Source organism: Protopterus annectens, chromosome 10.part0 (assembly GCF_019279795.1).
Source record: "Protopterus annectens isolate FY-2018-M chromosome 10.part0, PAN1.0, whole genome shotgun sequence".
NCBI classification, from domain to species: domain Eukaryota; kingdom Metazoa; phylum Chordata; order Ceratodontiformes; family Protopteridae; genus Protopterus; species Protopterus annectens.
In genome coordinates this window covers 517247408-517263566 of record NC_056744.1, presented here as the reverse complement: position 1 = coordinate 517263566, position 16159 = coordinate 517247408, and the positions used below count along the sequence as shown (strand labels likewise).

The following is a 16159-nucleotide window of genomic DNA, read 5'->3' as shown; positions in this document are numbered from 1 at the left end:
GGGCCTTTGTCCCACTTTTATTTATGGCTTTGTCTAGATTTCTTGCTCTAAGAGGTTGGGAGGTATGGTGGTGGGGTTTCAATAATGGTAGGATTTGCTGAATGTCAAACTAGCTGACCTTGATGCTAAAAAATGTAGAAAGTGGATGGGAAAGCCCTGGGTGCTACAGGGTGATGTAATAGAATAAAATATTTAGTGCTCCATAAAACTTTGAGACTTGGACAGCTGCAGATTTGAACAAATGCATTTTCTGCAAGCTATGTTGATGAAACTGGTGTGTATCCTGCCATTTATGTATCATTTTATTGAATTATACTCAAAAACCTTTTTTAGGTAAACAGATGTAAGTGACTGTGTATCTCTCAGTGATTCAGTCATGTTGACTAATGTCACCAAAAATGGACATGGGTATCATTTGCTGGTAATGTGTATTGAGGACCTGGCCTACTGTGGCCTATGCCAGGGACCTATGCTAAAGGTAAGAGGGTGTGTGCCCCTATTGGCCAGAATTTGCCTGCTATAAAGCCCAGCACCCCTTCCTCAATAGGCTACTGCCTGAACATTATCCAGCTGCCCAGCTTGGGTTTCCCGGGGTTGCTCTGTTGAGTGAAAGCTGGATATAAAACCAATCAACATGCCAAACATGAGCTAAGAATTTCTACACTCAATGCAGGTTCATGATGCAGTTTGGAAGTGGTTGCCATGATGGTTCAAACAAGGCTGGACATTCTCTGTATCCAGGAGACATGAAGGAAGGAGCAGTGCAGCAAAGCTAGTTGGCTGTGGATCTAGAATCTACTATTCAAGAAGAGGTACAGACTAGAAATGGTGTGACAATTGTTGCACGGTAAAGGCTTCCAAAGACACTGAGAGATGTCACCAGAATTAGTACAGACTCATGGCAATCAGACTCCAGTATAAGGGTAGAGCACTAATCATAATCTCAGACTGCCCCACAGCAGGGTTGTGATAGTAAGGAAAAGACTGCATTCAGGCTGCAGGTGCTGGACCTATTAGATAAAACAGCACAACAGTAATTGTTTTTGATAATGGCTGACCTGAATGCACATGTTGGGACAGACAGAACAGGATATGAGGAGTGCCTGTGTCCACATGGGTGGGACAACAGGAATAAAGAAGGACAGGCCATTCTAGACTTTTGTCTGGCAAATAAGCTTGATGGCAGGCAACACAGGGTTCAGCAAGAAAGAGAGAGTCACAAGATCACATTAAGGAAAAGGCACTGGGGTAGAATTAGCAATTGCAAAGTCACCCCCAGTGAAACAATCAGCCCACAGCATAAACCCCTCATTACCACAGTCAGCTACAGTGATCAGAGAAGGCAGTAAGGTCAATAAAGACTAGGCTGAAAACCTGGAAATTGCCTGTACCACAAGAGTTCAAGGAAATACTCTGGGCTGTAGCACCTGAGGAAGAAGTGGAAATAGGTGGTGTTGAAGAAGAATGACAGTGCCTAAAAACAGCATGTGTGATGAGTATAGAACATGCAGTAGAACCATGTGTGGAAATAAGGTACATAAGGGAAGCTGGTAGTGGAATGCAGAAGTCCAGTTATTCATCAAGAGAAAAAGGAGTGCAGGAAAAAGTGGAAGATAGAAAAGATGGACCACTTTAAGGAGGAGTGTTCTGATTGGCTAATAAAGAGACTAACAGAGAAGTCAGGATAGCAAAGAACAGAGCATCGCATGCTCTCTACCAGCTTCTGCAAAGTAAATTGGTAAATATCACAAAGGAGCTCTATCAAGTTGCAAGGCAAATACAGAAATATAAAGAATATAGTTAGAAATCCTTCATAAGGAATGCCAGCAGCAACCTTCTCTCTAGTCTACAGGACATCAAAGGCAGATGCAAGGAGTACTTCCACCAGCTTCTGAATGAAGAAAACTCCAGAGAAGCTGTACAGCTGCAGAAACAGCCTTTGATGTAAGAAGAGGAGGACCCCACTACAGGAGAAGTAAGAACATCACTAAGGAAAACGAAGTGTGGGAAAGCAGCAGGCTCAGAAACTGTATGAAAGTTCTGGAGATGGTGACTGATAAGTGAATATGCAGAGCAGTAGAAAGTAAGATGGGAATGAGCCGTTCAGATAAGGATGAGCACAGTCAAATCAATGTTTTCAGTCAGACAGATAGTTGAGAAGAAACTAGGTATCAGGAAACAGTCCATCTGGGCATTCATTGACTTGGAGAAAGCATATGACAAAGCCTGAAGAAAGCTGATTTAGGCAGTCCTGTGGTGGCTCAAAGTCTCAGAAACATTGGGCACTAATAGTGACTCAATGCCCCAAGTACGAAAAGTGTTCAGTCTCACAGTAGGGTACCCAGTGGGAGTTAATGTGCATCAGGGTTCAGCTATGAACCCGCTGCTGTTCATAGTGGTGATGGAGTACAATAACAAACAGGTTGGAAGTGATGGATTAACAAAGTTACTGTAGGCAGATGATGTGGAATTACAGGCAAACCTTCAGCAAATGGTAGGGGAATGGAATGTAAAACTGAAAGTACAAGGGATGAAATGGAGTACAGATAAGACAGTTGTAATGACAGCAAATGGGGAAATGGGGAATCAGAAGAAGCTGAGAAATGAGATAGAAGGGAAAATAGTGGAGCAGATTAACAGCTTCAAGTGTCTGAGAAGGGTGGTTGGGGAGAATGGAATTCAGAATGAGGAGGTCAAGCTAGAATCAGAGGGGCTGCAGCCAACTGGCACGAAGTATCAGGGATACTGTATGATAGAATAATGCCAAAGAAGGGAAAAAGTAAGGTCTACAAAACACCAGTGTGAGCAGTACTACAGTATAGTACAGAAACCTGGGTGGTAAAGTCAGAGCAGTTGGAATGTTACAGGTGATGGCGATGAAGTGTCTGCAATGGGTGATAGGTTGTATACTGTAGGACAGATGAAGAAATGAGGACATCACAGTAGAAATCAGAGTAGTTCCAATTGCATAGAAAGTCAAAGAGGACGAAGTACAGTTATTTGATCATGTGTACAGAAAAAAAGAAGACAGTCTGGTGAAAAAGATTTGGGACAGACAGGAAGAAAGAAATGACGGCTTCCAGCAAAGTGGTGGATGGACTGTGTGAGAGAAGACCCGCAACAGTTGGGCATAACTGTTGAAGAAGGTAGGACGGTGACATTGAATGAAGAGAGAGATGATGACAGTTGACATGACACCCCGATGCCATGCAGAAAATGAGAAAAAGGGGGCTGATGCCGATGGTGTTAAGATGCAAGCAATCACCTTATAAATATACGACTATGTATGTGGGTAAGGGTATAAAATATTATTTAATATTATTAACCTAATGAATCCCATTGAGACAAAATCCCTTTTATAGCTGTGATCCTAAACAAAAGCCTAACAGAACATACCTGGAATCCTAGATACAATATGAAAAACATGGATAACCTAAGCAGTATGTTTTTGCATGGAAATCACAATGCTCAGAGGAAAGCATCACAGACACAGAGGAAAGATGCAGAATCTACCAATTAGAAGCAAGAAGCTAGGATCAAACCTTGAATCCTGCAACTCAAATGCAACAGTTCTAATAACTGTGTCATCAAGCTGAGTAGAATGACTCATAAAGACAATCTCAGACTAGAAATACTTCACAGAGTGATTATATTTACTCATTGTACTAAACCAAAAATATTTACCAGTGCCTTTATTATATGGTAATAGTAGGTTTGCAAATACAATGCTATTACCTATGCTAAATATCTTCAACAATGAAGTAATGAGATACATATAGTACCTGAAATGATGTGATTACTTTCTAAAATCAGGAAAAAGATAAACTTGATGCCTAGAACAAGATTTAATAACAGCACTTTTGGGTGTGCTTAACAAACAGGTTGTTAAGTGCATACCTAAGGGTTGTTAAGATTGGGTCACTCACAAGAGACTAACAGTGGATAGTGCAAAATAACAAAGAACAGTGGCAGAAGGGAAATAGCTTTTAAAAGCTGTTGGAAATATACTCTGACAAAATGTGGCAGAAGAAAGTTTCTACCGGCCTTTAAAGTAAATAGTTTTAGGTTACTTGATTTTTGCCTACTGTCTGTTTGACAGTGGTAAGTGCTTTATAGACTTTAAGAGGCTTTGAAAGTCATAGAAAACACTTTGCACTCCTACACGTTTTTTTAAACAAGAAACATCTTTATTAAATTATCATGTATGACAGGCAATCTTACATTTACATAAATGAAACTAAGCCATACTTTCTGTAACTGGCAGTAAGTACATGGAGCAGATAAAGCTCCATGCACTAGAAAGATTTAACAATCATAGCCCTTTCTTATTTGTTTGAGACATAGACAGCAAGATTCACACTCTCAAGCTTTTGCTGTCAAGCTAAATTATTGGCATCCATGTCTTGAGCACATAATAAGATGATTATTATCAGAGACCCGATTATAATCCTGCATGATTCGTATGCTGAAACAAATGCTATGCATGTCTTCATTTACAAAGCATTTCTAGGAATATTAAAAATAAAAAATATAAAAATAAAACTGCATGCCTTCATGTGGTATCTTTGAAAAAATATTTTTATGCAAGTACATTCTAAGTATGTTTTTGAACAGTTTAATATTATAGAAAAATAACTTGTTTTTCGATCATCAGTTGACTGATATTTTTTAAACGGATTTTTATTGAAGTTAATAACTGTTGTGACTTGGTAACAAAGGAAACCTAAGTAAAGGTCATTTAGCGAGTTTCTCACTGGAATAAACTGCCAATATAGACTAATAAGTAAAAGAACTTCGTAGTAGTGGCAAATCAGTATGAGCATGGATTAACAAGGAAAAAGCTAAACATAATGTTCTATTTTTTAATATGAACACACAAAAAGCATACCTTACTTCCAGACTGGTGCAGTAGCAATAACAGTTTTTTAAGTTAGTGAAGTACAGCACATAAGGATTCATTTCTTCTCTCTCTCTCTCTCTCTATATATATATATATATATATATATATATATATACATTAATATATAGATCACATTTATTTTTTTTTTCTTTCAGGGAAACCAGCTTTGAGAGTCTACTACTCAGCAATATTAAACTTGTAGAGAATATGGCAAGGAATTATTATCAGGATTCTAAAGGAGCATGCTACACCTTCCTGGCTTATTGACTTCTAAAATAGAATCCATGTGATTCCTCAAGCCATACAGTATAATAATGAGGACTCATGAAGGTCCACGCTTGATACCATTAACTTTTCCTCCCTAGCCACCTTATAGTATGCTGTAGGTATGAATCAGCATACCCGTTTGTAAATTTTGAAATAATGGGTAGGTCATTGGAAACACCATAGGAACTTCAATTTTGCAAAGAGCTACCCTTTTGTTAACAACATACTGTAAGACAGCCAGCTGTATTACCAGTCTTACAATGCATGCCACAATACCATGGCTGTAGGTAGGGCTCCCTGATAATGTCTGCAGAGTCTGCATGTCAAGGCAGTGTTTGGGTCACTGGTAAGCACCCACTTCACACCCAGCAGATGGCTGTGAAAACATTTATAAAGTGCATGCTATAGCTGTGCACCGTCACAGCAAGCTGGTCATTCTTTTTCAGCTGCACTATTATATGCATGACAGAACTTAAAAGGTATTGTATGACTAGGTTTTAAGAGTGAACAATATGGTGCAAAAGTAAAAACATCTTTCTACAGTTACAATACTTGCCTAGTATGGACACCCATTTACTATACTTAGAAGGTACCTGCCTTATAACAAACTTTGAGCAATGAAACTCAATAATATATGCAGTTAAAATGCAATGCACTATTTAAAATTCACAGAGGAATATATGAACAGAGCAGCATATGAAGTTTGTCTAGCCTAGATACAGGCCATATCTATCACAATGAATTTTCTGATCCTTGGCTTCAAGATACAGTAGTACAAGTTAAGATTCAACAGAGCAGAGATCTTACTCCTAAAGAAAATGAATGAGTAGTTTGGAAATGTACAGAAACTGGGATTTGTAAATAATTTCAGTTTTGGAGAATGACAAATATACAAGGTATCATCAAAATGGAAATGATTGAGTAACTGATTGTAAAATCACAACTCTTTCTAGTAAACTAGATCATCTCCAATTCACACAGTTTATTTCATTTGTTTATATCCTTTTCATCCATCTTCTTTCGTGCCATTTATGTATTTTTGCATACTGTCTGACATATCTCTGTGTTTTTTCTGTGCATTACGTTGCTTTGTGAGACAGTGTGTGATTGGCAAATGCTATTGTATGCCTTGAAGTTACCAATCTGATGCAAAAAAAGTATATTACTATAATTGCACTGCAGCCTTTAATTTTCTCTTTCTTTAAAATGCTGAAACAAGCCCTGAGTTTTTCTTTTATTTGCCCTTACGTTTTTTGTCAAACATACAAACACTTAAGGTTACGTTAAAAAAGGGAATAGATGTCAGGTAAGATGTTACAAGAAACATTTCCCTATGCTTTAGTGCATAAGCAGAGACTTCATCAGTCCTTACCTGGCATAGCTTGCTGAGAACTGACAGAGCATTATGCTTGATTCCAAACAGGGTATCTGGCTCACAACTTTTAGGTTACACATTGACAAAAGCTGCCATTATTCAGTTCTGAAGTACAGAGTAACCCATTAATGTCAATGGACATTTCCAGAGTTACAGCATCCTCACCTGTAAGAAGGAATTGGTATTGAAGGCAGTACCTAGTGGAAAGCCACACAGCCTACAGCAGGAAATTCCTCATAGAAGTGGACTGTTTTGCTAATAAAGGGAGCTAAGGTGTGGTCTGAAGACTGCTAGATTGTGTGGTAAGATGATGTGCAAATAATTCTTGAAATTTAATAAAAATGCAATTGCAATTGTAAAACATAAAGGATATTCTCTTTTGGATAATTACCTTGTACATGAGTGTCTCATTCTTTGGACAGTGCAGATGTATGCATGATGGTTGTGCTATGTGTCATGCATGCATTCTACCTCAATTGTAAAGGTGATGTTGTTATGCAGAATGGCCTCTTTGATATACAGCTCCATCCAAATGACAGTTTTGGTTCTTCAGGCAGGCTTAGTGCCTGCAGTATCTATGTTACCCTGCTGGTTGTGCTGTGGTACCAGACAGCTGTAGGTGTACTGCTATACAATGCATGAATAAAAACGATTCCTGACCAGAGCATGTCTCAGAATGTCGTTACCCTCGACTGGTAAAGCAGGACTCCTTTACTTTTTTTCATGCATTGCGATGAACTGTTTTGTCATATCACTCCCTCATCTATCTAGCCCAGGGATGAGGATATGAATTGTATTCAGGATAAGAAAGCAGGAAGGTGGAGGCTCCACATTATGCAACTCCAAATGTGTTGCAGTCTATCCCAAAATATACATGTTTATTTATTTTTATTTATTTGTCATTTGTTAACCGGTTTGTTCTGGATGGGTAGATGACCTTTTTTAGCAGATACCCAAGGAGAAAAGCTCCATTGCAACAATGAAATCTTTTATACAATCAAATTAAGTATTTAATCAAACAATCATACAAAAAATAGGTTTATTTTATACAATTTAGGAAGAGAGAGAAAAATTCAACATGGATTTCTATTACGAGCCATATAAACACCGATTCAACATGAGAAAAATCATTAGGATGGGAAATTAGCTAACCTAAGTGTAAGCGGAGTGAAGAATATAGTTACCAGGAAAGAGGGGTCTGGGTACTAGGGAAAGGAAAAAAGAGGGGTACAGAGTGTATGAGGAGGAAGAGATAGGAGGAAGAAGTAAAAAGTGAAGACAGGAGTATGGTGGAAGGAAAAACTCAAACAGCAGGAAAACCTACAAAACAAGTAGGAATGGGTATCGGTAAAGACATAGTGGTAGAAAAAAGGGGGAAGATAGGGTAGAGTGGGCAGAGTGTGTGTGTGTGTGTGTGTGTGTGTGTGTGTGTGTGTGTGTGTGTGTGTGTGTGTGTGTGTGTGTCTGTGTTTGTGTTTCCATGAGTGCAAATGTGAGTACATATCTCTCTTTATATATATATATATATATATATATATATATATATATATATATATATATATATATATGACCCCCTTCAGATGGTCGAACTTTTAAAAGCTCGACTTTCATATGGCTGAGACCATATGATCGAGCTTTTAAAAGTTCAAACGGTCTGAATGGGGATCTCCATAGAGTGCAGAACGGGAAGACTTCCCTTTACCGCAATGTAGTGCAATCTCAGAGTTGGTATATTTAAATAGTGGGGGGGTGGGGGCACAGCCCCCCCCACATGGAGGGTGCTGGGGGGCTTTCCCCCTTGCTACCACTGTTTAGTTTTTTTGTTGTTTATTTATTTTTTTACATTGTCAAACATTCAAATGTTCGATCGTATGGTCTCGGTCATATGAAAGTCGAATATTTTTTTTAGATAATAATCTGAATTGCCGTAGTATTTCTCTAGTCATGATATTTGACATTTTACTTTGTGCAATAATATGACTGCATAATGCAAATAGGCCTTAGGCTGTATATTTCTGTAGTCCTTTTTATCCAGTATGCATGTATATATAAATGTGTAAAAGGATTGTTGGTATTTTCTTTAAAAGCTGATTCTTAAAAAATGTATATCTACTTCAGATGGAATATATTATGGGATGGCCTCTGCCATCCCACCATTGCTACTCCCAGTAGTAAAATTCAACTTGCCCCAGGATGGCATCATCCATGGGCATGGATCTACTCAGTTCAATACTTTGCAATGCTGAGGTATTGATCTGCATTGGGGCTTGTTATGCCCAGACAAAATAATGCAAGTCACAAACATTCTTTGTTATGTAACCAAATTACTTTATCTGAGGACAGTGTTTAAGTTGCCAGTGGACTCAGAGGCGAGTGTTCATTCTGAGCTGAAGTTGTCAGGTAAAGTAGCTCCAACTGTATGATTGAGCAAGTATTGTAAGCAGGGAGTCTGCCTGCAATACCATTTCAGAAATATAGGTGGAGAGGTATGTTCCATGAGGCTGTTCAATACCACAGCTCTGTCTGTAGGGCAAACTTGTAAATGCAGGCATTCACCACACACAAGATGACAGCTGTGGATGTGGGGATACTACCCCACCAGAGAATACAATCCCCAAATCCTATTGTATGTAATAGTGCTCCACCTGTATGTGGAACTAGGAATAGCAGGCAGTTAGGTACTGCAGAGTGTATGGTTTCACATCTGGTACTGCCTGTCATACCTAGTTCCACATAAAAGTATAGCTTCCTCTTCGACAAGAAGCATGTTCAGTTCAGAGGGCTTTGCCACTGATTCAGCTTGGACAAGACAAGCCTGATTATCCCTTTGAAATTGGGCATAGTGCTGTATCAGCTCCCATGAGCTTATGCTAACTGGACCCTGGAAGAGCCCTTTCTTTTTGAAACGGGTGTAGATTAATACATTCAATTGGGCATGTTATTCTACACCAATGGTTTTTAGAATCTGCCTCTATATCTTTGTTTGTGTGGTTATATTTTGTTATTTTTGCTTAAAAACAATGTAAAAAGATATTTAAAATGGCTTATTTAAAAATCTAAGCCAGCTTTAGGAGAAATTGGAGAGTTAAGATAAGATATGCAGTCAGAGGTGTTGGCAAATGCTAAACTTATAAAAACTGCACGTATAGTGACTATATAATTAAACAAACTAATTCATAAATATGAGGACTTATAGTTCTGACAATTACTCATTTAAAGAAAAAAAAAGAATGAAGGAAGAAGACAGGGAGAAAATACAATTGTAGTTTTCCTGAAAGCAGTTTATTATTCTCAATATGAATGTTGCTCAGAGGTATAAATTAATTAGAATGTATGCCTTTGTTCTTGTGCTACTTTCTAGTTAATAACAAATGCTGATGATATTTATCTAAAACTTCTTTATAATTGTCATTTACAAGTTCTTTGATGCTGTTTAGATTAGTTAATCATCATTGTGATGGGATGTGATGGAGGAATTTGTTAGTCCCAGAGGCCTCAGAATAAATTCTTCTAGTGCCTAATTCTCTGTGTAGTGATTCCTCTTGGAAAGCTGGTGTGGGATTCAGTGCCTGATAAATAATGTTCTGTGAAATAAATTCACAGCTGTTCAAAATGAAACTAAGCAGTACATTTGTCTTACTGCAAGCCTAATTGCAAACAGATCATGCAGAAATAGACCTTTTTATTTAGGAGTTAAATAAATGATCAGCAAAGAAAAAAAGACCTTTTCCTTAACTTCTTAAAGTAGCTGTCTCTTGCAAATAACACATTTATTGAAGAAATGAATGTAGGTTAATCAAGGATAATCAGTGTAGAACAAAAAGCAGTGGCTTTTGCAAAATTCTGCAAACAAAGGAATAACCTTCAAAGCTATGCATGGCTATTCAAGGTATTTAAGATTCTAAAAATATTGTTTAACATGCCCTGTATTGTGCTAATGTGTGAAAAAAGGCTTCACAGATCTAAGCAATTAATTGTAAAATAATTGCTTGTATGACAAAATAATTCTTTTAACTGTGGAATACACCTTCTCTAACCTTTATTCTGCTTTGTTTCAGCCTACTAGCTCAGCAAAACAGATGGAAAATGAAGTGTTTTAAGGTCTGATTAGCAGTACCACAGCCAGAAGGCTTTCCAGACAAGGAAATATTAAAATGCTGTTCATGTGGCATGTTATACCTGGGGGAGTGGTGACTTCTAGCCACAGGGCTACCACCTTATAGCTGACAATGGATATAGCTGTATGACTCATTTCTGACTGGCCAAAAGCATCATGTCTAACATCACATTCAGGATTGTGCACACATTACATAAGATGTTTGTCTTGTGTGGCTTGCGATGAATGAGAAAAACATTCAGCTTGTTTGTGTTATGATACTCTGTGGATTCTGCCATGCATGCCCCACCCCCTCAGTACAGTGATATGGAGGGAGGAAGAAACATGGGATGTATAAAGTAGCCATGAGTAAGATACTAGGGCCTCAAAACAACTAGTGAGGAGGGAACAGAAGCAGAATAAATGAAAAATACTTTTCATGTGCACTCTGTTTATACTACAGCAACACAAAACCTGTTAGGTAAACATGAACCAGCCATATCATTTTGAAGTGTTATTATAACCATGAATGGCAAAGTACAAACTTTTGATTTGCTAACTTTCAAAGCTAAGAAACATTGCTTGAAAATATAAATTTACAACTGCCTCAGACATCTTAAGAACAGTGTAACAAATGATAATAACAGTCTCTTAACAAATACTACTTGGATATACACAAAGGTGTTTTCTAAGCTGCTCTTGACATGTGAAGTACAGAATTTCCCTTACAAACAAGTTTGAGAATTTTGACATTGCTTTGTCATGTCTGATTATTTTTCTTAAGCAAAAGTGAAAATCGTTTATTAAATAAGTTTGATATTACATCAAGTATCCAAGAGTCTGAATATGTTTTACAAAAACATTCTTTTTTCCTGTTTAGTCACATTAGGAAATTTGTCATTAATATTATTCATTATCAATTTATTATATACTCTGTTGAAGATCTCTCTTCAAAATTGATTCATATTGGTGCAACCCAGAATGAAAATTAAAATTGTTGTTCTATTTCTTAATACCATGCTAAACTAACATAATTTATTTTACTGTGCACTTCATTTATAACTAACACTATCAATTGAAAGTGATTACCAGATGAAATGTCTCACTAAATACTTGAAAATGTTTGGCCCACGTCATTTTTGTTGTCAGTAATTCTAAACATAGAAGCAGGTGAATTTTATTTATGTTTGTTAAATTGGGTGGAATCCACACAGAGCTTCTTCAGACTTAGCCCAGAAGTACTGTCTGATTAAGTTGCTTATAATAGGTAAATGGAGGCTGACGGAATCAAACCATGGAATACAGAATTAATAGTTATAGCCTTAATCATCTGTAATGACTGCTAGACATAATTAAAAAAATAGTAGACCAGATATTCATGACATTTCAGCACCACTGATAATATATCAGCTGTGAACATAAATCAGCTCATTTTTTATGCCATCTATATCACATTTACATATCAGTACCAGTTGATATGTATTTAGAGGTGTCTGAAAAGTTTGTGATCTTTTTACTGTGATCCTGCAGGAAAATGAAAGAAAGAACTTCAGAAGAGGACATTATCACAATCATATTCATTATCTGCCCATTGAAACTCAAGGACGGAATACCTCCCTACGAGCTTCTTCTATGCCACGTCTAGAAGTAGAACCCCAGGTAAATTTCTTAGAACTACTGTATGCAGTTCACATTGAGGGTAATCATTATATGACCCAAGTGGTATACTTTATATTGAAAAAATATTATGTCATTAAACTGAGCATAAATAATCAGCAGGGAAAACAGTTTTTAAATAAATTATAGAAAGTGCTTCAATGTTTCAAATATCCAGGAAGACTCTTTATTTTTGCAAACCACATGTTCTATACATGATACCAAGGAAGGTTTTTATATAAGTAGTGCTTTAAACTACACTAATGTTCAATGGTTTGCTTTAAAATGTCATCCTCTAAGCATTCTAAAGGAAACCAAATGTATAACACACATTGTTCACTAAAAACATGTATTAAATAGTGGAGGAGGATAATTCTTAAACTGGTTTTATATTAATTTGAATCAGCTATATCTAACAGTCAAGACATTTTGTTACAGTAACAAAATATACATTTTAAGAGGATTTAAAAAGACCTCACATATCACATTTATTTTGTACAATTATAATCAAACTAATCTGAAACATCCATAAACATACCAAATGTTTGAACTATCCTTACTATTTTTTCGCAAAACCCAAGATGATGCTTATTTGAGGAAAAATAGAGTTGGACAGTTACTTGGCAACATCATTTTATGCAAACTAATTTCACATTTACAAAGAAGTCTCACTGAGCCAGTATTTATTATGACCAGCCAACACCAAAAAGTCACTGCAATTATAAGTCACTTTATTGATGTAAATAGAAATATAAAATATGTATATGCTTCTGTGTGTGCATGTGTGTGTTTCCACATATGTGTTTGTATGTTTTGTCCATACCTCTCAACCTTTTAAATGCAAGAAATCTGAACAAAGGCAAAAGTAATGGAGGGACAAAGGCCCTAAATCCAGTGGAAATTTTACATATTCTTCTTATAAATTTACAAAGTTACCAGAATAACAAATCTTGAAATAGCATGCATTTTTCAAATTATTTGAATGTATGTCAATTTTTAGTGACCTCTATCCTTATTGATTTGCCAGAGAACCACAAATTGTATGGTGACTAGACCAAAAATACAAAGCAAATATGTGGACATTCTGTGGAAATCTGTACAGTTGAGAGGTATGGACTGTTGACAGTGTAACTCACCTTTTCCCAGTGTTACACCCTAGCACACTATCAAACTTGTGATAACAAATAATGACTGAGCAGGTTACTTTGAAATGTTCTTCCATCTAAATCTGTGTCAATGTTAAGATCTATAATCAATCACATGTTGGGGTGATACAGCTAGCTGAATGCATTATACTGCTTTTGCATTAATGTTGCATCAATATATTGTCTCACATACAGGTTAATAAGTCACCATGACCTTGTTGGAAGGGCTTTAGAGGTCAATGGAAATGAGGTACTTACGTGAGGAACAATACTACCTCCATTTGAATTGTCTGAACACATCTGATTATTGAGAATGGTGGACGTATTGATATAGGGATAATGTCTCTGAGGGGTGGAAGTAATGATATATGAATAATGCCTCTGAGGGGTGGAAATTGTGGTGAGATTTACCTCCTGAATGGTCAGATCTGATTAGAATCAAATGTACGTTTCAGGGAGGAGTAAATATCAACATTATTCCTACTCTTTTAAGGTACGGTTCCTATTACACAATTGAAAACGTTTAACCTTTTTTTTTTTTTTTTTTTTTTTTACTTAGAACCAAATGACACAGATCCAAAAGGGTTGCAAAGTAGCAAACTAATAACACAAAAATGACATACTCTGCCTAATGTAAAAGAAGAATATTTAATAAAGTTAAGTTCATAGGTTTGTACTAGGCTAATGGCCCTGGAGCCTTTACAAGTCTAGCCCATAGGATTACCCTGGCATCGTGCCACCCAACCTTAGTTCCTAGTGCCTCTGTCGAATTGCCTTCATCTATGGTAGAAGACCTCATTGGAATGAATCTCATTAGTTTTGATAAAGTCTCCGTATCATAGACAAAAGCATATAATTTTATCAAGTATTGTTTAGCATATGTGGGTGTGTGTTTTTGTGCTGTTATTTATTATTTTTTTTACTTATTTTGTATACAGCTTAGTGATCCCATGACTGCATTATCTTTTGTTAGTATTATGAAAGGAAGGAGTTTTCACCACTGAGCAAGGTCATATGAGACATTAAGGGTGTCCTGAAAATAGGGTTAGAATATTTTGATTTTCTTTGATATTTGTAAGAAGGAAAAAATTTTAGTTAATGATATGCTGAATATACTCAGATCTATATTGATCTCCTGTCTGCTCGTCACCATCTGAACTGTTTTCTCCTATGTCTGTGGGCTGTGCTGTTAACTTTTATCTGCATGTGGGGAATTTCTTTAAGAATGTTATACTGCTAGCATTGGTAATAAGTTATTGCCTACATGCCACTAAAGATACTGCAGTGGGCAAGCAGACTTAACAAAAAAAAAATATTTTGTGCATTTTCTGTCTCTAAGGATCCAGCCTTACCTGAAATAGAATCTTTCTCTGTTACCATCTCTCATGTAATGTCTAAACCTGTACTCCCACCAGATAATGGAGAGGACCTCAGATGTCTGATTTTTTTTCCATCAGCCAGCTGACAGTGCCCATGAACTCCTTGCAGACCAAACTCCAGTTTCAAGTCGAAGAGTTCAAGACAGCAGCTGGACATGTGGCAGAACATGCCATCGACCTGGAATTCGCCAATAGATTTAATGTTCCTACTAGATGAGGAGGAAAATCGATGACCCCTCTACTTAAATTCACCCAAAGTCTTAACAACAGGATCGGAAGACTAAGAAAATTGCAGTACCCAGTGAAATGTCTGAATTCTAGGGCCTTTTGTGAGAGCCAAATTAAACAACCTTCTATACGTTCTTTGGGGCCAGACCTCAAACATTGATTTGGTCTGGATTCCTGCAATAAATAAGTGCTGGACTGTGCACACTGCTTCCTCTACTGGCAGGAGGAAGTACTGGCCAGTGGCTGTAAAATTTCTAAATGCAGAAAGAAAAGTCAGGAGAACAGTGCAGGAAATGTGTGACATAACCAACCTGGGTCACAAGATCAGATCTTAAAATTACCTCTCTAAACAGATGCCGTAGATGGGAAGGGTCTGATAGTAACTGATGCAGAGGATTTTGGTTATGAGCTGTTAATGACTTGCTTCCTGTACTCTGTGATTTGATTCTATTTGCCTATTTTGTGACTTTGATCAAGTCATTTAACCATAGAGTGCTCCCAGATTGAATCTGAAAGAAAAGTCCATGTGGATCAGTGGTTGACCCCAATAAACACATGCAAATAAATAAATAAAAATAAAATAAATAAATGTAAGTCTTTAGGAGCCAGAAGATCAATACCACCACATATGTCTGAAAGTTACTTTTGAGGACTGAGCACATGCATTTATTCAAATGGATAACACAGTCCACTTCCTACTGGATGGGACATTGCAGCATAACATCAAAACTGTCTAGTGTGTTGAACCAAGTTACCAACACTCCTGTTACAAAGCACTGCAATCCAGCTCACATTTTGATTAAGCTGTTATCTATGCTTGGGATACTGTCCATTTAAGTGTCTGGCAAGGGTAGTGTCAGCCATTAAGTGCAACATACTACTGTTTTTATAAATATATTCTCTGTTATCCTGTGGTGGTGGTGCTGTGGTAGCGTTGTCGCCTCACAGTAAGATGTTGTCCTGTTCGATTCTCAGCTAGAGCATCTTCTGTGTGGAGACATACGTGAATGGGCATGCCTTCGTTGAAGGTTGTGCATCAGAGCTGGCAAATGCGGCACATAAAAATCTACTGCCAATCATTAGCGGACCGGAGTTCTGCTGTGGCGACCCCTA

The 16159-nt window shown here is 37.2% G+C and overlaps 1 protein-coding gene across 4 annotated transcripts in view; it reads left to right on the top strand.

The window, feature by feature from the left end:
* LOC122813204 (voltage-dependent R-type calcium channel subunit alpha-1E-like) overlaps positions 1–16159 on the top strand; it is a 4399719-nt gene that overhangs the window by 4195424 nt on the left and 188136 nt on the right. For all 4 annotated transcript variants that reach the window (XM_044085387.1, XM_044085385.1, XM_044085384.1 and 1 more), the window contains one exon: positions 12169–12297. In XM_044085387.1, coding sequence (XP_043941322.1) covers positions 12169–12297 — 129 coding nt within the window. The remainder of the gene's footprint in view (positions 1–12168; positions 12298–16159) is intronic.